Source organism: Vulpes lagopus, chromosome 3 (assembly GCF_018345385.1).
Source record: "Vulpes lagopus strain Blue_001 chromosome 3, ASM1834538v1, whole genome shotgun sequence".
Classification (NCBI taxonomy): Eukaryota; Metazoa; Chordata; class Mammalia; order Carnivora; family Canidae; genus Vulpes; species Vulpes lagopus.
Genome location: NC_054826.1, coordinates 100,205,448 through 100,228,416, shown reverse-complemented (window position 1 = coordinate 100,228,416; position 22,969 = coordinate 100,205,448). Strand labels below are relative to the sequence as shown.

The window sequence follows — 22,969 nt, the reverse complement described above, 5'->3', positions numbered from 1 at the left end:
CTCAGTCATGATCCAGGGGTCCTGGGATCAAGTCCCACATTGGGCTTCTCACAGGGATCCTGCTTCTCCCTCTGCCTATGTCTCTGCCTTTCTGTGCCTTTCAAGAATAAATAAATAAAATCTTAAGATAAAACAACAACAACAACAAACCCAAAGGACAGAGCAGAGCTCTCACACCTGACCTTCCTATGAAGCCCATCTGCATGATCAGGACTCCCTTCCCTTCCCAGCTGAGCTCCTTAAGGAAATCATCCCCAGCATTCAGAATTCTGAGCTGACCCTTATCTTTCTTGAAAGCCTAAATTCAAAGGTTCTACTTTTTATTTTTGATACTTTGACCCAGTTTGGAAATCAAAGCTGAGAAAGTCTATGTGAAATCCACATTCCATTCCATTCTTCTGGGACCAAAAAAAAAAAAAAAAAAGAGGCCTGTTTGAACAGTAGAAGCTGCAGAAGAAAACAATCCAGATAGTCAAGAGGGAAAAACATACCCAGTGATATTTCAAAACACATGACACTGAACAAATAAGGAAAACCACATGACAGCAAAAGAATGTCAGATCGATAAGGAAACCCAAAGTCCACAGGAACAGGCCAGGATGAGGAGAATGTGAGACCTGTCCCCCTGTGACAGGATACATGGGTTAGGGTTGGGCCAGAGGAGGGAACCTCAGAAGACCCCAGTCCTGCCCAGCTGGAGGGGAAGGAGGAGAGGGACACAGAGCCACTCAGACACTCACAGAAACTTCCTGGAGGGATTCAGATTCCAGAGAAGGAGTGAAAGCCAAGACAGCTGGCCAAGGAGAGGTAAAAAGATTGTTCCTGACCAGTCAAGCATGAGATGGCTGAGGGGAGAGCCACAGCGGCCTGACAAGGGACATGACTGAGGGTTGGACTGTGCTGTGGGCATTACCAGGCACACCAGGGAGTATAAGGGCCCAGGAGAACAAACATGGATCTGTCCACAAGCACCTCCTGCCCACCCAACAGAGAACCAGCAACATATTCTCCTGCCGGTAGTACCAAGTTCAAGTATACTCTAAGGATGCTTCACCCCAGGAGGACCTCACTGCCACAGACTGTCCCCTTCTTGGCAATTCCTCAGTCACTTAGTACTACCTTGTCTCTCTTGAAGATTCCTCTGGGGATAGTTCACCAGCAAGACTGCAGGGATGGAGGGCTCAGATTTAGTCAGGAGAGATGCCAATGGGATACAAGACTTAACCCTAATCTCTGTTAAGGGCCTCTTCAGTTTGGCTTAATGCTGCTTTTTCAACCTGGCTTGTCACTAGAACTTGACAAACAGATACATTTAGAGTTTTCTTTCTATTTCCTTTATTCATTTATTAGTGCATTCACTACAGAATTTTATATTGAGTATTTATTTTCTGCTTGGTACTCTCATAAACACTGAAGACCAAACAGAACAAATAGGTACCACTGCTTTCTGCATGGAGTTTACCCCAATTCTGCTTATTGAAACAATACCCTCTGTCAAGATTCAACGCAGACCTTACCTGCTCCTTGTGACCACGGTTGTGATCACTAATTCCAATATATTCTCCTTCCATGCTGAGATGCCTCTCAGGAACATCAGGGAAGATTTCCAGAAAGAAACTGAATGAAGCCAACATCCACGCTACCTCAGCATCCCAGACCACTCTCCTCTTTGTTCCTTTCCATGTGAAAGCAAAGGAATCAATTATGGGAATATCTAGGGGAAGAGCATTTGGGCCAGAGGATACAGCAAATGCCAAGTCCCCAGGGCAGGAAGAGGCATGGTGTTTAAAAGGCAGAATAACGACCAGTGGGCTGGAGCGCCATGAACAGGAAAAGAGTCATAAAAGAAGATGTTGAAAAGGCAGATAGCAGTCTAACTGTGCAGGGCTTTGCTTTGGGGAGGAGTTTCTACTGCAAATGACAACACCTGGTAAGTTTTAACCAAGATGGTGATAGGATTTGCTTTAGGTTTTTTTTTTTTTTCCAAGATCTTATTTATTTATTTGAGAAAGAGCATACCTGAGCAGGGAGAAGGGGAGAGGGAGAAGCAGACTCCCCACTGAGCAGGGAGCCCCATGTAGGGGTGGATCCCAGGACCCTGGGATCATGACCTGAGCAGAAGTCAGATGCTTAACCGACTAAGTCATCCAGGCATCCCTGCGTTAGGTTTTTAAAACATCCCTTTGCCTGCTGTGTGAGGAAGGGACAATGATGACACAAGGGCGGAAACAAGACTAGATACAAGTCTAGGGAAGGACTTGGACTGGTATGGTAGCAGCTGCAAAGGTAGTAAGCAGCAAGAGTTCAGGATGTATTCTGGAGATCAAGCCTCCAGGACTTGTAGATGGACCTGATAAGCCTTGAGTTTGCTGATGGGTGAGATATGAGCTGGAGCGGGCGGGGTGGGGCGGGGCGGGGGTGGGGAGACACGACTCTTATTCGCATCCCAAGTGGATCTGAGTCACTTCCCGGCAGCACGCCCCTCTGCAGGCTGTCCTGTCGCACACAGGCCCGCAGCCTCAGCCCCACTGATCCCTACTGCTGGAGCACCTGGCAGCTTCCTGCTTCTCATCCGAGGAAGAATTTTCAAGATGACCCACCCGGAATAGTAGAATAGTATTTCTGGTACTCCCAGTCCCTGCGCTGGTTCCCAGGGTAGCTCCCCCACTCCCCACCCCCACCCAGAACCAGCCTCCAAACCAATCCGCCCTACTCCTTTCTGTGTCCTTCCTCGCTCTCACAGCTCAGACCTCCAACTTCTCTCCCTCTAGCCCGAGCTTCAAGCGAGGGTCTCAGTTACGCCCCACTTGCGCATCCTCCCGTTACCTGGCCCCACCGTGCCTGCCCACCCTCGGAGGAGGTAGTCCTTCCAGACCCTCCTCCGGGGCCCTCCCCACGCAGCTTTAGCGCCCCCGCGCGCCCCCATCTTGGTCCAAAGGCAAAGGTGCAGGCTGATCGTGCTCACCTGGGCGGGGTCTCCTCCCGCCTGAGCGCCAGAAAATGCACGTGCTCCCCTGGAACCAAGGAAGCTAAGGCGACTGGATTTACATCCCCGATAAAAAGCAGAGCTCCAGGAAACAGAAATGCTTTCTACCTGGCAGGTGAATAACTGCTTTCGATCATTCCTAAACTAAGAGCTGGCAAGGGAGAGGATGGAACCCAGGTGGCCCAAGCTGAAAAGATCCAACCGAACGCTTCCCTGAAGCATCCTTGGATCTGCTCCTCCTGCCCGACTGCCCAGAATTGATTTGCTCCCTTCTTCAGTCCTGTCTCGATACTCCTCGCTCTCACCTGCTCTGGTTCAAGGGCTCGCTTTTGGCTTTGAACTGCAACTCCTAATTCCTACGTCAGGCAAAAACAGTAAACTGGTGACAGATGGAGGCTTCCTTGACAAATGTGGCATTTAGGAACTCCCCTCAGCTGCAAGGAACAGCATCCTTGACTGCAGATGGTTCAAACAAGGGTTTTCTCGGAGTTCTGGGCCAGCGTCTCTATGGAGTTTGGTCGCCCACCTACTGGTCAGAAAGATAACTGCAGCAGGTGTCAGGACAGTGTCCTCACAAATTCAGCTCAGAGCCCAGAAGCATGGTCCTGAGACCATTAGGAAATCCTCTTCCCCCTACAGTTCCTGCTCTTTATCGTGGAGGGAAACCTTCCTAGGAAGACACATACACCCACCTCTTCTGACTTCCCTATACATCTCACTGACCAGAGCCATTTTCGGTGTACATGCCACAACTGGGTCCCTTCCGTTAGATTAAGAGTTTTCTGCCAATTCTTGTCAAAATCAGAGGGCATTTTTTAGCACACAAGAAGGAGGGAGATTATTTGGGGGTAAGCAGCCAACAGTTTCTGTGACACTTGAAAGAAAAATATGATAGGATGAGCACTGGGTGTTATACTATATGTTGGTAAATCGAACTCCAATAAAAATATACATATACAATAAATAAATAAATAAATAAATAAGTAAATAAATAAATAAATAAATAAATAAAGCAGGTCCAGATAAGAAAAAAATATGATATAATGTTTAAAAAAGCAGTTACCACACTTAACAAAACAATAGCACATTCCCGCTAATCTCATGAATAAGACTAGAATCCCTATTTCCACAATTATTCAATATTTTCCTGGAACTCCCAAGTTAATTTCTTGAGACAAGAGGAAATGAGAAGTTCAAATACTAGCAATCATGAAATAAATGACACTGATTAGCAGATGCTCTGCCTTCCCTCCTAGAAAGCTCAAGAAAATCAATGGTCAATTCCCTGAAATAAAAGAGTTCAGAAATGTGGGTGGCCAGCAAATATACAAGATCAATAGATTTCCTATATAGCAACAACAAATAGGTGGGAAATAGTAAAGAAAAAAAAGAAACCCAAGCATGATCGCTTTAAAAGGAATAAAAATAAAATATCCAAGAATGAGTAGATGTTTTCCTTGGGGTTGATCAGGGTGTCTCGATTTATACAGATTATTGTTTGCAAGAGAGTTCCCCACCTTAGACCTTAAATCTGGTACTTGCCATTTCTCTTTCGGGATCCAATTTCTCCCAGCCCTCCTGACTCCAGGTCTCCGATATATCCCATCTCCTATTCAGACTTCCTCTCTACCCAAGCTGTGTAAGGCGTCTGGAGAAGCAAACAAAGGCCAGGCTGCAGTGGCCTGAGAACAATTTGTCTTTAGGTATAGGAATAAATTCTTAATATAATACTAAACCCCTCTCCAAAAAAAATTATATATACATATATGTATATATACACACACACACACACACACACACACACACACAAAACAGCGTACTTGTGAGTTAGTATGGGTTACTGGCTAAGTAAGCAGACTCTGGAATAAGATTGAACGATTTTGACTGGAAGTTCTGCTATTTATAACTGTGTGACCTCTCTACATCAGTTTTCTTGTCTGTAAAATAACAGTAGTACATACCCCAGAATGTGATGAGGGTTAAGTGGGCCAACACAGGTAATACTCTTTAATGGCAGGTACATAATAAACATTCAAAAATTATTAGTTACAGGGTGACTCCATTGGTTAAGCATCTGACTCTTGCTTTCAGCTCAGGTCATGAGATCAAGTCAGGAGATCAAGCCCACCATCAGGCTCCAAGCTCAGTAGGGAGTCTGCTTGAAATTCTCTCTCTCCCTCTCCCTCTGCCCCACCCCTGCCACTCATACAAGCTCTCTCTCCCTCTCAAATAAATAATCTTTTAAAAATATCAGTCATATTAAGTATTACCATCATGGTTATTATTACTGAAAGGCCTTCTTAAGCCAGGTACTGTTCAGAACTCTACCTGTATTAATTCATTTACTGCTCAAGACATCAGAAGTGTTCTGTGAAGCTCCCAAAGCAGGCCCTTACAGGGAAGGGGTGAGCCCTCCTTCCTCCTCCAGTCTTCCTCACCCTGCTCCTTGGGAGTGGATGTGGTGCCTGGAGCTCTGTCGCACTCTGTGATGCTGAGAACCACACCCTGGGGAGAGTGGAGCAGAAAGCTGGAAGCAACCAGGGTCCCAAGTGCCAGTGCCACCAGCCCAGCCCTGAACCACCTAAATCCAGACTTTACAAACATGAGAAAAATAATCCTCTGTCTTGCTTCAGCCACTCTCCTTTGGAGTCTCATTGACAACAGTCAAACCTATATCCTAACTGATACAGCCTGCCACCACACAGGTTCTCCCATTTGAGACATTCCTGGGTGTAGTATTGAAATAAATGATCAGAGTTCCTTTAAAAAAAAAAAGAGGGGGGGGTTGGGGACGCCTGGGTGACTCAGCAGTTGAGCTTCTGCCTTTGGATGGGGCCCAGGAATCGAATCCCACATGAGGCTCCTTGCAGGGAGCCTGTTTCACCCTCTGCCTATGTCTCTTCTTTCTCTCTATCTCGAATGAATGAATGAATGAATGAATGAATGAATGAATGAATGAATCTTTTTTTAAAAAAGATTTTATTTAAGAGGGAGAATGAGCACAATCACAAGCAGAGGGAGGGGCAGAGGGAGAAGCAGACTCCCCACTGAGCAGGAGACCAACACTGGCTGGATCCCAGGACCCCAGGATCATGACCTGAGCTGAGAGCAGACATTTAACTGACTGAGCCACCCATGTACCCCATGTGCAGAGTTCTGAAATGGCCTTTCCTTAAACTGAGACAGGGCCAATTAGAGGAGACAAGAAGCCTAAAGCAAGGGGTACCTGGCTGGCTCAGTCAGTGGAGCATGCAGTTCTTGATTGCAGGTTGTAAGTTTGAGTCCCATGTTGGGTGTGGAGCCTACTTTAAATAAACAAACAAAGAAATTAAATTTAAAAGAAGAAGAAAGAAGCCCAAAGCAAAAGCGAAATGTTTCCCAGGTTGCTTAGGGACCATCCAGGCAGACAATTTCATTAAGCTAATGAATGAAATGGATGAATGAATTCAATAAGCTAATGAATGAATTTTCCAGCCTGGCTGGAAAATTATATATTAATAGTTGTACATTAATACTTGAAATGTGGGAGCAAGAGGGAGACCCCCAAATAATTTCAATACACACACTGTTCTCACTTCTCTACACCTCATTAACCCTGGCCTTAGGCTGTCCCACAGGTGCCTCCTAGGTTCGCAGCACCTGCTGAGAGACAGCGGCTTCCCTGGACCTTTGAGTACCCAATCCTTACACGGGGATCTTAAAACATTGTGTAAGTCAGTGTCAGATTTCCTTCTCAGGCTAAGGGCAAAATTCAGAAACACATTTCCTCTCTAGGTGGTAAGCCCAACTGCCGTTGCACCTAGCTGCCACGAGAGAGCACTGTGTACCACGCTAACGGATTTGGAGAGGCTCTTGCCGCTTTGAAAAAGTGTGGGCCTGGGGGGAACTCTGGGTGGCATTTCTCTTCAATTGTGTTTGCTGATCCCTTTTATAATTATGGGGTCATCTCACTTCACTTTCACACCTGCCCCCCCAGCATTTCCACCTGATTTTCCTGAAGATCCCTCAGAATCACGAGTTCAAATAATAGCATGATCTTCCCCCATCCACCCCATCCTCAAAGGAAACCAACTCAATTTCCCTTCTTCCCTTCCCTCTCCATCCTCCCTCTCCCTTCTCTCCCTCCTCCTGATTTCTCTATCTCAGTTAAAGGCATCTTTACCCTCCTAATCACCCAAACTAAGACCATTGCTACCTAGCTACCTATCTCCTCCCTTTCATCCTGGACAGCCTAGATGTCACCAAAACCAAATTGCACTCTCACTCTGGTCCTTTTCTCCACCCAGATTGCTCCTGTCTGACTGAGCCTCCATCAAATAGTGCACAATCCTCCCCAGTCACTGGCCTTTCCTATCATCCTTGATGCTCTGACAACACAGGTGAGATCATGTCATTTCCTTCTTTAAAGGTCAAGAAAGGTGAAAACAACCCAAGTTTCCATCAAAGAGTGATGGAGGAAACAAAATGTGGTCTAGCCATACAATAGAATATTATTCAGCCTTAAAAAGTAGGAAATTCCAGGGGCACCTGGGTGGCTCAGTCAGTTAAATGTCTGCCTTCGGCTCAGGTCATGATCCCAGGGTCCTGGGATGGAGCCCAACATCTGGCTCTCTGCTCGGTGGGGAGTCTGCCTCTCCCTCTCCCTCTGTCTACTTCCGATGTTTACACTCTGTTGCACTCCCTCTCTCTCAAAGAAATAAATAAAATATTTTTAAGGATATTTTCACACATCCTACAACACAGATCAACATTGAGGACATTGTGCTAAGGCACAACGGGGCTTGGATTAATCCAGAACTGACTGTTGGACCCAGGTAGTTTTATAAATAGGCCAGGTTTTTGAGACAAAAGTCCCAACGCATGGCAAAGAACGCAACAGAGAGATCTACTTCTAACATATACTGATATGAAGTAAAATTTAAATCAGTTATTTCCTTGGTCTCTAATTTTTAACTAAGGGAAACTTCTGGGTTGAATTTACTTATCTGAGTAGATCTTCCTACCGAAAGAAAGGGAAGTTCTCCATTTTCATTCTCTACCTGGAACTAGCTTTACCTAAAAAGTAATAAAGCCAGAATTCTGGTTTCCAAATAAAGCTTTTTGGCTTTGGTTACTGCAAATCTGTCTGAAATCACTGCGTGCGGCAAAGATGACACACCAGCCTAGAGTTAGTCAGCTCCAGAGCTACTCCTCCTGGATTTCCCAGGTCTTCTGTGAGTACTCTAGGCAACCTGTCTATGCTCTTGTGCCTCAGTGTCCTCAACTGTAAAACAAGGGTGGTGGTATGATAAGATAACAGCATGTAACTTAAAATGTATATGTGGAATATACATTTCCCTCCTAAGGTCGACCTACGCATTGGAAAAAAAGAACACATATAAAATGTTGGCCATCAGAGTGCCTGGGTGGTTCAGTTGGTTAAGTGGTTGGCTCTTGGTTTCAGCTCAGCTCATGATCTCAGGATCCTGGGATGGAGGCCCATATCAGGCTCCACACTCAGCAGGGTGTTTGCTTGGGATTCTCTCTCTCCACCTCTCTCTGCCGCTCCCCCTGCTTGCATGAGCTTGTGCTCTCCCTCTCTCTCTCCAATTAATTGATTAATTAATTAATTAAAATGTGGCCATCAACAAGCTTGCAGTTTTGTTGTTGTTGTCATTATCGTCAACCTGATTAGCCCATAGGACCAAACAACAGTGCTTTCTGATGTAAATATAACGCAAGCACATATGAAACATTAAATTTTCTAGTAGCCACATTTTGACAAACAGAAAGAAACAGATGGAATTAACATTAAGGCTATAGTTTATTTAACCTGATATATCCAAAATAGCACTTCCACATATACATTTTAAAATTACTGGGGCACCTGGGTGACTCAGTGGTTGAGCATCTGCCTTCAGCTCGGGTGGTGATCCCGGGGTCCTGAGTCGAGTCCTGCATTGGGCTTCCAGCAGGGAGCTTGCTTCTCCCTCTGCCTGTGTCTCTGCCTCTCTCTGTGTCTCTCGTGAAGAAAATAAAAAATAAAATAAAATAAAAGTAAGATTATGTTTAAGCTATTAAATGATATACTTTACATTTTAAAACTAAATAAATTATTAATTCTAAAAATTGATCTAGCTTACATTTACATTCTTTTTTTTTCACTGAAAAATTTTTTTCTTTGAAATCCAGTGTGTAACTTACATCAGAGGACATCTCAATTGGGATTAGACACATGTCAAGCACTCAATAGCCACATTTGGCTAATGCCTACCCTATTGGAAAAAGCAGGACTAGAATCTTAAGCCAAAGAAAATACTTAAGGCAGAACATGGCCAAATCCAAACCCCTGCTTATGAGACAGAATGCAATGATTTTTTACAAAGCTGCATTTCTAGTTCTACTGTGGCAAGAGCAAAGGTATATGGCATATCTTTTATGCCCATATCTGAGTGATAATTTCCCTTTGTTGTAAATCGTTTAAAGTGAAATGAAATATTTTGTTTAAAATATTTATTTGAGAGACAGAAAGCATGAGTGGGAGGGAGAGAGAGAGAGAGAATGACAAGCAGACCCCATGCTGAGCGCAGAGCCTGACAACCCCAAGATCATGACCTGAGCCAAAACCAAGAGTTGGACGCTTAACCAACTGAGCCACCCATATGAAATCTTGAACCTTCTTTAAAGGTGTTTTTCTCCAGAGCAGCATTTCTAATGTTTCTTTAGGCCTGAGTTACAACTGGAAGCATTCCCATATTTGCTAGGATTTCTGACCAATGTAAATTCTCAGATGTATAAGAATTCCTGATAAATGCCTGGGACTTTGGCCACATTTATTACTATAGTAATAAGGGTCCTGATTTGAGTGGCTCTTATGATGCTGAACAAGATTTGGGAGTTGACTAAAATTTTTCCCAAATTAATTACTGTCTTAGGGTTTGGCTGTAATGTGATATTTTTTTTTTAAGTAGGCTCCATACCCAACGTGGGTCTAGAACTCACGACCCTGAGATCAAGAGTCGCATGCTCTACTGACTGAGCCAGTCAGGCACCCTATTTGTGTGAGATTTTTTTAGGATTTATTTATTCGAGACAAAGCGAGAGCGAGAGCGAGAGAGAGAGAGAGAGAGAGAGAGAAAGCATGAGCAGGGGGAGGGGCAGAGGGAGAGAGACACAGACTCCCCACTGAGCAGGGAGCCTGTGTGTGTGTGTGTGTGTGTGTGTGTGTGTGAGAGAGAGAGAGAGAGAGAGAGAGAGGGAGAGAGAGAGAGAGATTTTTTTTAAGAGAATAGATTCCCCCCTCCCTTGGGTTATGATTCACATATACTGTAAGTTTAAGGTGTACAATGTGATGATTTGACACAATTATATATTGCAAAATGATTACCCCAGTAGGATCAATGTCAGAATTTCCATCCTTTTTAAGGCTGAATAATATTCCATTGTATGTATAGACCACATTTCGTTTATCCATTTGTCGATAGACACTTGGGTTGCTTCTACTTTAGGGCTTTTGTAAATAATGCTGCTATGAACAGCGGTATAGAAATCTCTTCAACCCCCTGCTTGGAATTCTCTGGGGCATATACTCAGAGGAATACCCAGTGGAATTGCTGGCACACACAGTAATTTTGTTTTGGATTTTTTGAGGAGCTTCCATACTGTTTTCCACAGTGGCTGCAGCATTTTACATCTCACCAGCCATGCACAAGGGTTCCATTTTCTCCACACCCTTTCCAACACTTGCTGTTTGGTTTTGTTAGGGATATTTTTGGTTTGTTTTGGGGGGGGGCAGGGGGTTTGCTAGCAGCCACCCTAGCAGATATAGGATGCTCTTCTCTGAATTCTTGCACATTCCATTTGGTGCTTTTTGAAACTCTTAGATGTTTGCTGCCATTTTGGACACGTAGGTTTTAATTTTCATAGTGTTCATTTCCGATTGAGGCAACCCTGGACAATGGCAAGTGCACTTGTGCGACGGCCAAGTGCTGGGATCTGACTCAGCTCTGTCACTGGGAGACCCTGAGCAAGAGAGAACTTTCTCCGGGCCTCATTTGCTCCTCCTGGGGGGCAGAAGGGGTGGGGGGAGCCTGCATGATATATAATACACCTGCTCCAAACCCTCAGCTGAAACTTAGGCCTGGATACATTAGAAGTGGACATTCTCTCCCACGAGTGAGTTGCTGGATTCGCTCTCCATTTGTTGTTGTTGTTGTTCCTTTTGACTCATTTGGTTGCCCCAAGGGTGGGGTACACGCCCCTAGGGTGAGAGTCCGGGCCCTGGGAAGATCCGGTCCGGGGCGTCTGGCAAGCCTGGGGGAACCACCGAGAGGCTGGGACCTCCCGGGTCCTAGAGAGGGCTCCTCGACAGCCGAGGCGGGCGCACTTCCGGCCTTTGTGTGGCTGCGGGTGACGCCGGCGGGAGGGGTCCGTGCTCGGTGCTTTGGCCCCCGGGTGCCCGTTGAGGCGGTGCTCGGCGCTCCCCACTCCCCGGGCCGAGGTGGGGCTCGGCCTCAGCTGTGGGGCCCCCAAGAAGCCGGCGGCCCGCTGCGAGCCCTGCGTGTCTACGTGTCCCCGCGTTCTGGGGCCGCCTTCCCGCTGTGCCTCCGGCCGGCTAGGAACCTTCAGAGATGGGGGCTGGGCTGAGGTGCAGCGGGGGGAAGCGGGACGGGTCCACGGTGGGACTCCTCGTTCTGCCCCGCAGCAAAATGCAGGCCGACCCCGCTCCCTAGCGACCCCAGTCGGGGCCGCCGCCGTCTCAGGCGCGTCCTGGTGAAAATGCAGCGGTGGTTCAACTGCGAAACGGGCTCTGGACACTTAGCGCCGGCGCGCTGGGCCGGGAGGAGGGGAAGGGGGGTCTCGGACCAGGTGCTTGCCTGTCCCAGACGGGGGACACCCGCGGGGGCGGCGGGGAGGACCGCGCGGCGCGGGCGGCGAGTGCGCAGGGAGTGGGCCTTCAGCTGCGCAGAAGATTCCCAGCCTGGAACATTCCAGATGGAGGTGTGGCGGAAGCACGAGGTGTAGAGGTGGACGGGAGGGCGGGGAGCTGCTGGTGAGGGGTAACCTGTTTCAACACCATTCTGATACATGTTTATTCTGCACTGGATTGTGAAAAATTAAAGAATGTGTGTGACCACAGGGCTTCGTCCTAGAGATTGTTCAATCCCTTGTGCTGGAAATAGCCAAGCCTCTTTAAAAAACAAAACAAGGGGCACCCTGGTGGCTCAGTGGTTGAGCCTCTACCTTTGGGTCAGGTTGTGATCATTGGGTCCTGGGATGAGTCCTGCATCAGGCTCCCTGCATGGAGCCTTTGTCTCCCTCTGCCTGTGTCTTTGCTTGTCTCTCTGTTTCTCGAATGAATGAATGAATGAATGAATAAATGAATAAATAAATAAATAAATAAATAAATAAATCCCAAGTGGGTTTGTTTTCTAGAGATAGTGTGGCAAAATGATATCTGAATGCCACTTACTGGCTGTATGACCTTGGGCAATTTTCTTAATCTTCCTGATCCTCAGATTCCTTGTTTCTAAAGGAGGAATAATCGTAGTAGTATTTAATAGGGACCAGTGAGTGACATAATATATATAAAGCACCTATTTCAAATGTGTGGCAGGTGCTACAAAGTTAGTGCTCCCAGGATAGGTAGGATAGGATGGTATATAGTAAAGTATAGGGTAGTAGAGTGTAAGATAGGATAGTCCTCCTACATCTTTCTGCACTTGATTTGAAGTGAATCCTTGTTTTTTGTTTTTTTTCTTGTATAGGCCCAGACTTTGGGCACTTTTCTTGGTGTGTTCTTGTTTCTGTTCTCCTTTTTTAAGATTTCTGTTTCTTTGAGTATGCTTTTTCCTTTCACTTATTTTTCAGGCTTGAAGTCAAATGTATTCTTTTTCTTCTTCAGGCTTCTATACAGACATTTGTGCTGTGTTGTGATCTCTGCATTCCTAAGAACGTGATATTCTATAAATTTTCGTGTACCCCAAGATCCTGCAAAGTAAGACCAAGACTAATAGAGGTGGGGAGACTCCTCAAAACTATCTGTTTGGGGGGCACCTGGGCTGCACGGTGGGTTAAACAACTGACTCTGGTTTTTGGCTCAGGTCATGATCTCAGAGTCCTGAGATTGAGCCCCATGCGAGACTCCACACTCAGAGCACTGTCTGCTTGAGATTCTCTCTCCCTCTCCCCCTGCCCCTCCCACTCATGCTTGCTGTCTCTAAAATAAATCCTTTTTTTTTAACTACATATATTTGTAACCCAAACTTTAAGAAAAATAGTAACCATCCTAATTTAAAATGTTGGCACAGGGACATTTGAGTGGCTCAGGGCATGATCCCCGACTCCTGGGATCGAGTCCCACATCAGGCTTCCTGCATGGAGCCTGCTTCTCCCTCTGCCTGTGTCTTTGCCTCTATCTCTCTCTGTGTGTCTCTCATGAATAAATAAGTAAAATCTTTAAAAAATAAAATGTTAGCACAGGGGACACCCGACTGGCTCAGTCGAAAGAGCGTGTGACTCTTCGTCTCAGGGTCATGAGTTAAAGCCCCACTGGGTGTGGAGCCTACTTAAAATATTGGCACAGTTTAAAAACACATGAATTCCTAATAAATAAAGGAATACTACAGTGCACAGGAATTTATATTTAAAAAATAAAAGGCGGGATGCCTGGGGCGGCTCATTCAGTTAAGGATAGGACTTCTGATTTGGGCTTAGGTCATGATCTCATGGGTTGTGGGATCAAGCCCCATGTCAGGTTCCTCACTCAGGGAGTCTTCTTGAAAGACTCTCTCCCTCTATCCCTCCTCCCCCACTCCAGCACACTCTCTCAAATATTTTTTTTTTAAATGATAATACATAAGGAGGCGAGGGCCTGGCTGGCTCAGTCCTTAGAGAATGTAACTCTTGATCTTGGGGTCATGAGTGCAAGCCTTACGTTGGGTGTAGAGATTACTTTTTATTTTTTTATTTTTATTTATTTATGATAGTCACAGAGAGAGAGAGAGAGAGAGAGGCAGAGACATAGGCAGAGGGAGAAGCAGGCTCCATGCACCGGGAGCCTGATGTGGGATTCGATCCCCGGTCTCCAGGATCGCGCCCTGGGCCAAAGACAAGCGCCAAACCGCTGCGCCACCCAGGGATCCCTAGAGATTACTTTTTAAAAAGCTATTTAAAATGAATAAAAGGAGAGGCCCCCTACAAATGGCCAATAGGCACATGAAAAGATGCTCAACAGCACTAATCACGAGGAAATGCAAATCAAAACCACAGTGAGCTGTCACTTCACACATTAGAATGGTATCCTTAGATAACATAAGCTGGTGGGGATGTGGAGAAAATTGAACCCTCGTGCACTGTTGGTGGGAGTGTGCAGCTACTATGAAGAATGAGGAAATATGGAGGTTTCTCAAAGAATTTAAAGGCTACCTATTTTTACTATATGACCCAGCAATTTCACTTCTGGGTATTTATCTTAAGGAAATGAAATCACTGTCTCAAAAAGATACCCACACCCATATGTTCATTGCAGCATTACTTACAATAGCCAAGACATGGAAACAAACTAGTGTCCATCTGTGGATGAATGGATGAAGAAAATGTGAGATAGATCTCACAGAATATTATTCAGCCAAAAAGGAAGGAAATCCTGTTATTTCTAACAATACAGCTGGACCTTGAGGCATTATGCTAAGTGAAATAAGTCACACAGCTATGGATGATCTCCCTTATATGTAAAATCTTTTAAAAAGAACTAGAAACAACAGATTGGTGGTTGCCAGAGGCTTGGGGATTGAGGAAAATGGGTAAAAGTGGTCAAAAGGTATAAACTTCCAGTTAATAAGGTAATTTCTGGGAGTGTAACTTAACAGTATGGAGTCTATAGTTAGCAATACTATATTATAGATCTGAAAGTTGCTAAGACAGCCAATCTTAAAAGTTCTCATCACAAAAAAAAATTTTGTAACTATATGATGGTGAATGTTAATTGTGACTATTTTACAATATATACATATATTCGTTATGTTGTCCACCTTAGACTAATACAATATATCAATTATATCCCAATAAAACTGGGAGATCATTTAAAATAAAAGGAGTTGTGGCGCCTGGATGGCTGAGTCTTCTATGCGTTCGACTCTTGATTTCAGCTCAGATCATGATCTCAGTTATGTGATCAAGCCCCAAGTTGGGTTCCATGTGTTCAGCAAGGAGTTGGCTGGAGATTCTTTCACTCCCTCTCTCTACCCCTCCCTGCGCTTTCTAAAATAAATAAATATGGGCGCCTGGGTAGTTCAGTCTGTTGAGTGTCTGCCTTCAGCTCAGGTCATGATCTCAGGGTCCTGGGATTGAGCCAGCATTGGGCTCCCTGCTCAGCGAGGAGCCTGCTTCCCCCTTTTCCTCTCCCTCTATTCTCTCTCTCAAATAAATAAAGAAAATCTTTTAAAAGAATCAGGGGGACGCCTGGGTAGCTCAGCAGTTGAGCGTCTGCCTTCTGCCCAGGGCGTGATCCTGTGGTCCCAGGATGGAGTCCCACATCCGGCTCCCTACATGGAGCCTGCTTCTCCCTCTGCCCGTGTCTCTGCCTCTTTCTGTGCATGTCTCATGAATAAAAAAATATATATATTTTATAAATAAATAATAAATAAATAAATAAAAGGCGGTAGGGGGTGCCTCACTGGCTTAGTCAATAGAGTGTGGGGGGCAACCCTTGATCTTGGGCTGGTGAGTTCAAGCCCCACGTTGGGCATGGAGCCTACCTACAATTAAAAAGAAAAAAATCGTGTAAAATAAAAGGAGCAGGTAGCTTGATGAATAGGCTGAGAGGAAAAGTGGAGGCCTTGAGTTAGGCAGACACTGGTGCGCACACAGAGATTTGGACCAACTGTGCAATAAGCCTTTCCAAAGTAAAGTTTGGGCAGCCCAGTTGGCTCGGTGGTTTAGCGCCGCCTTCAGCCCAGGGCCTGATCCTGAGGACCCAGGATTGAATCCCACATCGGGCTCCCTGCATGGAGCCTGCTTCTCCCTCAGCCTGTGTCTCTGCCTCTCTCTCTCACTCTCTGTGTCTCTCATGAATAAATAAAATCTTAAAAAAAAAAATCTTGTTTAAAAAAAAAAAGTAAAGCTTGTAGCTACCTGAGTTACCAGGAGGAAAGAAGGGTGTGTACTGTACTCCAGTTCCCCACAGCTTGCTGAATTCAGTTCTCTTGGTCTGCTTTGCTGTCAAGTGCTGTTGCTTAGCTATTGCTTAGCAGCACAAGACAGTTGACATGCTGAGAAAACTTGTATACGAAACAACAGGATTTCACATTTTACTAATATGGTTCTCCCTGTTTACAAAGCATATATGGGCTATTCACACCCAGGAACATATTCTAGCTAAGCAGACTATCTGGTCATCACTCTCTTCTTTTATAACCTCTCAAGTTACGTTTTTTTCTTAATATCTCAGGAGAGGGTATGATGGATAATAATTTGTGCTTCTAGAGCAGAGATGCACAGTGATTAGAAACTGGGAAAACGTGGGGAGAAGTGGGGTGGGTGGATGAGATTGACACAGGGAGTCCTCAAGTTACAAGTGTAAATACAATACAAGGAGTCCTCAAGTTACAAGGGCCAACTTGACAAATGTTATGTAAGTACAGTAGCTAGATGCACCTGCTCCTCCTCTCCCACTGGCCCCTACCCCACCCCACCCCCACCTTCCAATCCTCTACCCTGGAAGGTTTTGACCAGGAAGCAGGGGCTAAGCAGGGCACGTTTAATCTGGCACCACTTCCTCACCACTTGTGGGGAAACCATGTACTCAGTGCCACCCTTTCCCGCCCATCACTGCCCACCATTCAGGTGAGCAGTGACGGGCACATCAGGCAGCCTTGCATACAGGCCACACAGGCTCCCTCTTTGTGTCCCTACAATAGAGACATTTTCATCACCTGCCTTTACCTTAGGAAAGATACTGTCCTTTTCCATCTTACCCTCTTTACTCCATTTGTGAATTTAAAAATACTAATCCTGGGTGATTTAGCCAATGATTATCCAGAAATACAAGCATATTAAGAAAAGAGAAGACCATAAATACACAAGCGAAATGACATGGGTGCTACCAGCATCTCAGTCATTAAAAAACCCAAGTACCTCCCTCAGAACCTCCACAGAAGTAATCTCTTGCTAGCATCCTCCAATACTAGCACCCAAAATGAATAGTGTTTCTAACCTGCCAACCTAGTTAGTTGTATTGTTTTCCTTTTGTACTTAGGTGGTAGAACAGCAACAATGTTTTCTGCTATTTTTTCATGGCAGGGTGCACAGCAGTTTGGACTACATTATGTTTTAGCTAAGTTCTTGTGAGGTCTACAGAACTAGTTAGTTGGGATAAATAAGCTCCAGATTCCCAAGAGTCCATCTATAAGTGAACTATTGAAATACTTTTCTGCTGTTTATTAGACATAACTATTTATATGTTAGGATTTTACTCTTGTAATATTTAATGTGCATTTAATGTCGTATATAATTTTTCCTGCATCCAACCCACATTTATTGGCTCCTTGCTAATGTTTTGAGAAATAACACTTTTAGTCACTCTGCATGGAACGCTTTCTAAAATTTATGATGCTTTCCTGTAGGGACATGATTTAACTCATTTTTCCTGCCTCAGTCAACATCGCACATATCCTTTACACAGTGATGTCCTCAGGGACATTGTGGGTTCTTTGCCTTACGTGAAATGATCCTACCTACGTCACTTTCTTAGTTTCTCTGTATGTTTGTTTTCAAAGAAAAAGTAAAGTGAACCCTCATATATGCAGATAATTTGCTCAACTAAACATGAATCCTGATTTCATGTCAGTTATTATAAGTCTCTGAGGTTTTTAAAGGTATTTCTAAATGACTCAAAAGTCTGAATTTGTTTAAAATTCAATCCTAGACACAACCCTTTCCATACGCCATTTTAAAAACATGGTTTGACACAAATATTTACCTTATAATGTTCAAAGAGGAGTCCTGAGCCTCTTTAAAAATAAAACAAACAAACTCTGTCCTTTGCTTTGGGCTTATTCCTTAATTCTCAAACCCTATTGCAAACTGCCCTGGTATTTCTTATCCCATCTATGTAGTAAATGTATTTACAAGAATGAAGTGACTCAAACACACTTGTTTTCCAATTTCCTTTTGGGCAATGGTTATAAAAACATTATTTCATGAATCCACTCTGTCCCCTTTCATCACCTATCCCTCTGGTCCCACTTGGAACATTAAAACGCCATTTTTCTGGGAGCAGGTCTATAATCACAGTCTGTCCTCAGCCACATGGTTCTGCTGCTGTAAAGGTGGGGGCAGAGGTAAAACCACTGAGGATGATGGCTCTTTCAAGGAAGTTTGCTTCCCAAGGGCTCTGTCTGCATTAGAACATTGCATAGTAATACTATGCCCCAAAGGAGCAGTTCCACACTACTAGCCTGTGACTGAGCTTTGGTTTGTCTGTTTTTAAATAGGACATAATACTTGGAAGGATCAATGAGATAGGAAATCACTGTGAAAACTGTATAGCAGTAATACATCTAACAGCCACAAAGTGTCAAGCACCCGCTGGGAACCAAGAATCCTAGATATTTTGTATCCATGTTGCAATCACTTTTAAAACTCAGAACAGGGATGCCTCAGGCGGCTCAGCTGTTGAGCTCCTGCCTTTGGCTCAGGCCATGATCCCCGGGTCCTGGGATCGAGTCCTACATCAGCCTCCCTGCAGGGAGCCTGCTTCTCCCACTGCCTGTGTCTCTGCCTCTCTCTCTCTCTCTCTGTCTCATGAATACATAAAATCTTTTTTTTAAAAAATGGCCAGGCTGCTGTCCCAGCTCCTGCACACCTGTCACCTCAGGACATCTGTCTCCCATCAGTAGCACTCAGAGAGCCCTGGACCCAGCCCCAGCCCACACCCACACCATGTTGGATCTCCTACTGCCGGGTCCCATTTCTCCCCTGAGTATGCCTGCTTTTGGTGATGCACATCCTTCCAGAAGCTTCCTGAGACAGAGTGCCCACCAAGTAAATATTTTGAGACTTCACATATCTGGAAATGTCCTTTTGCTCTCCTCATCACCCTTTTCCCAGTTTGGGTATATAATTCTAGTTTGGACATTATTTTTCCTTGGAATTTTGTCTTCTAACTTTCAGGGTTGCCATTAAATCCAGGAGCATTCTGATTCTTAGTCCTCTATGTGAGACCTCTTTTTTTGTTTCTGGAAACCTTTGGGTAGAGGCGTTCATTCTTTCGTTCCCAAATTTATTTTTTCTGAGCATTCAGTGGTCTGTACATGTTCTGGATTTCTGTAACAGTTTCCTAAAATTTTTTTGTTAGGCTTTTCCCCCACTACACTTTCCCCATTCTCTTTCCAAAATTCCTGAAATTCAGTTTGTGGGACCTCCTGGGATGACTCTCTAATTTTCATATTTTTTCATTCATATTTCCAGTCTCTTTGTCTTTCCATTCTATTTGCTGGCATATTTCCCTAACCTTCTCTCCTAATGAGTTTTTCATTTTTGCATTAATAGTATCTCCAAGATACCCCTGTTTTCTGAATATTCCTTTTATAGAGCACCCTGCAATTTCTTTTCACATCTCTGCAGACATCAACTGCAGCAGTTTGGTTAAATGTTTCCTTCTGCTCCCACATTGTCATGGTTTCCTGCTCTTTCTCTCGCTATGACCTGCTGGTACATCAACAGGCTAAAGATGGCCTCTGTGCTGTTTACATCACAGCAGGCTGAAAGCCCACCAGTGCTAAACTCAAATTCTTACACATCCTATTGCTTTAACTATAGCCACACAAGAATATTTTTAGCCTGCCTGCCTTGCAAAACTGCACCCAATATCACCCAATATCAGTTAGCTGTAGATAAGACAAACCCCAGGGCTGTAGAAGTCCCCAAGCCAATCTGCTCTTGGGGTGCCCTGACCCAGAAGCTCCCCACTGTGCTGCTGAGTGACGTCACCTAGACCTGCAAGTCCTGCCTCCTAGTCCCCTTTCTCCCCAGTGTTCTTTTGCCCTACTCCCTGCCCCGCCAGGTTCTACAGCTGTCCCTGCAAGGCCCCTTTCATGCAATCCTGTGAATGCTCCACCCAGTAAAACATGTTGTACAACCCTGCCATGTGGTGGTCCTGCCTTCCTTGATCAGCCCCAAAACCTGGCCTTCACCACACCTATCCTTAAAATAAGGGCTTTCCTCAAATGTCTTGGCTGTCCATTCGTAAGTCAGTGTGGGATCTGGGAAGCTCCCTACAAAGCTCTGCATATGGGCAGGCTTTGTCCACTATGAGCTTCCCTTAGAGGACCTGGTGGGAACTGGACTCCCAGCTGTCAGTGTCTAAATCTTGTCTGCTAGTCAGTCTCTCAGGAGAAATCTCTCCAGTCTGCCTCCTGAGGAGCCCAAGCCAGGCTGGCTGCCAGCACTCTGGATGCCAGGACAGGAAAGGGCTTCACCTCTGAAGGGTGGGACCGGGGAGGGCAGGACTCACTGCTCATCCACTGACCACGGGTCTGAGAGGCCACACCCCTCAGACTATCAACCAGACCCAGCTGACCTGGGGACACCAGGCCCAGTTGAGGTATGGGTGCTATATGCAGAAGGCAAGGGATTCAATAAATACCTACGTTGAGGATGGTAACACCCTTCCCCTGAGCACGTGCTTTTTTCTAGAACAGGAGATGGCATACTTTTTTTTGGAAAGGGCTAGATGGTAAATATTTTAGGCTTTTTGGGCCACATGGTTGATGTCACAACTACTCAACTCGGCCACCATAGCGCAAAAGCAACCACAGAACTATGTAAATGAGGGAGCGTGGCTGCATTCCAAAATCACTTTATTTATGGACATTGAAATTTGAATTGAGTATAATTTTTACATGTTAAAAACAACTCTTCTTTTTATTTTATTTTTTTGGCAATTTAAAAATACAAAATTCTTAGATCTCTGGCTGTACAAAAACAAGTGGCAAGCTGCATTTGGCCCAGTTACAAGTTTATAGATCCTCTTCCTGGAATATCCTCATAGAGAGATCATGAAATCCTTTGAAACTGGCAGCGCCTGGGTGGCTCAGTCAGTTGAGCATCTGACTCTTAGTTTTGGCTCAGGTCATGATCTCAGGGTCATGCATGAGATCAAGACCCCTGTCAGGCTCTGCACTTGGAGCAGAGTCCACTTGAGATTCTCTCTCCCTGCTACTCATTCTCTCTCTCTCTCTCTCTCTCTCTCTCTCTCAAACAAATAAATAAGTCTTAAAAAAAAATTCCTCTGAACCTGTCTTGCTCTTCCCCCTAGCAAAGCCTCCCACCACTCATTTTACGTATAAGGATTACAAGTTCTCTCCCTCCCCCATGCAGCTTCCAAGATGTGCCATGGAAATTTAGACATTTATGAATTGCCTTGGAATGGAAGCAGTGGTAACAGGGACTCCAAGACTTGCTGCCAAGTTCTCCCCCAGGGCGGAACATGTTGTTGATTGTTCTCTTTCCCTGGATTTCAAACAAGGTGATAAATGAGTACCAGAGGAGGAGATCTCTGGGAAAGTTGGGGGCTTGGAGCCAGAGCCCTGACTCCCAGGCCATGGGCTTATCTGAGTCAGAGCCTCTGTTTCCAGCAATAAAGACTGTTCTAAGTAGGCCAGTACCTGTCTAGTCTCGACTTTGCCATCAGGAAAGAAGTCCCACCTTTCTTAGTTGCAGGGGCAGAGTAGGGGTTTGGCAGAGAGAAGACCTACTTCTGCCCCTTGCTGTGCATTTTGCTGCAAATCAGGTCTGCTTGTGGAGTCTTACTTTCTTTATCTCTACATGAGGGTTATCACTCCCACCTCATTGGGTGGTGGTGTGGATTAATAAATTAACATCTAAAGTCCCTTCCCTGTTATATCAAGGAGGCTTAACAAATGGCAGAGAATATAATTCTAATTTATCTAGACAAGGAAACTCAGAGAGGTTAAGGCACCATCCAAAGGGCACACAGCTCATGAGGAGACAGAGGCAGGAATACAGTTTGTTTTCTTAACCCTCCAACTAATGTTCTTTCTTCTGTCCTGCACTACTTGAAGAGGAGGGCTTAGTCTTTTTTTTTTTTTGCTTAGTCTTTTTTTTAACCACACCTGTAATGCTACGGACGGAAGGAGAGGGGTGGGGGCTGCAGGATGTCTGCCCTGTTCCCTCCGTTTCTCTCAGCCCCCTGGTTTCTGCTGCAGGTGACAGACCCTCTCCTGTGGTGGTTAGACACAACAAAGCTGATGCCTCCACATCATTCGATACAGGGGTATTGGTGAGCACCACCCCTTGCCACCCCAGCACCCCCTCCCGGATGCCGACTCCCTTCCTCTGGGCTGGGCCACTCTGCTGGACAGTTACAAAGATTCTTTGTGATGTGTTTGCATGAGGAGGAGTGAGAGCAGGGCCGTGGCTGTACTCAAACCACATGGGCTGCCAGCCCTGTTTACACAGAGAAGGAGCCAAGACAGATGACCCTGTTGCTCGAGCGCCTGGATTGGAAGCATAACCCAAGTGCAGAGCCCCTGGCTCAGCCTCCTTGTTTCTGGGCTACCCCACAGAAGCAGCATGGAGGCGCCTCTTTACCCAGGGAGGCCTGTTTATTCAGCGGGGTGAGAGATGTTTGCATAAGGAGGGGAGGTGGCAGTGGCCATCTGGCTGTTCTCTGGCAGAACAGGGGAGCATTTGCAGGTCAGGTACCATCTCTGTTCCAGGGCCTCTGGGGAGGCAGCCCCCTGACGACAGGCTTTCTGTGACATGTGTCTGTTCTCTGAGAGTAAATGTGGAAGATTTGAAAAAAAAAATTGTAAAAACAGTACTGGGTTTTTTTCCCCTTTAATCCAGACCAACACTGGATAAATTGTCCAGGATCTTTCCCCCAGATGTATTTTGCAAGGTGGGGAGAAATGCAGATTTTCAGCATTTAAAGAATTGTGATGTTTGCCACCTGTAAGGTACTTTGTGACTTAAAAAGCA

The 22,969-nt window shown here is 45.3% G+C and overlaps 2 protein-coding genes across 5 annotated transcripts in view; one reads left to right on the top strand and one right to left on the bottom strand.

The window, feature by feature from the left end:
* The window catches only part of GJC3 (gap junction protein gamma 3), a 45,741-nt gene extending 44,091 nt beyond the window's left edge, over nucleotides 1-1,650 (bottom strand). For both annotated transcript variants that reach the window (XM_041747140.1, XM_041747141.1), the window contains exon 1: nucleotides 1,518-1,650. In XM_041747140.1, coding sequence (XP_041603074.1) covers nucleotides 1,518-1,594 — 77 coding nt within the window. In that variant the 5' untranslated portion in view covers nucleotides 1,595-1,650. The remainder of the gene's footprint in view (nucleotides 1-1,517) is intronic.
* LOC121486282 (zinc finger protein with KRAB and SCAN domains 1-like) overlaps nucleotides 118-22,969 on the top strand; it is a 47,102-nt gene continuing 24,250 nt past the window's right edge. For 2 of the 3 annotated variants that reach the window (XM_041747149.1, XM_041747147.1), the window contains exons 1-2: nucleotides 118-1,930; nucleotides 7,273-7,365. The gene's annotated coding sequence lies outside the window, so the exon portion shown is untranslated. The remainder of the gene's footprint in view (nucleotides 1,931-7,272; nucleotides 7,366-22,969) is intronic. The other variant, XM_041747148.1, reaches the window with a different exon arrangement.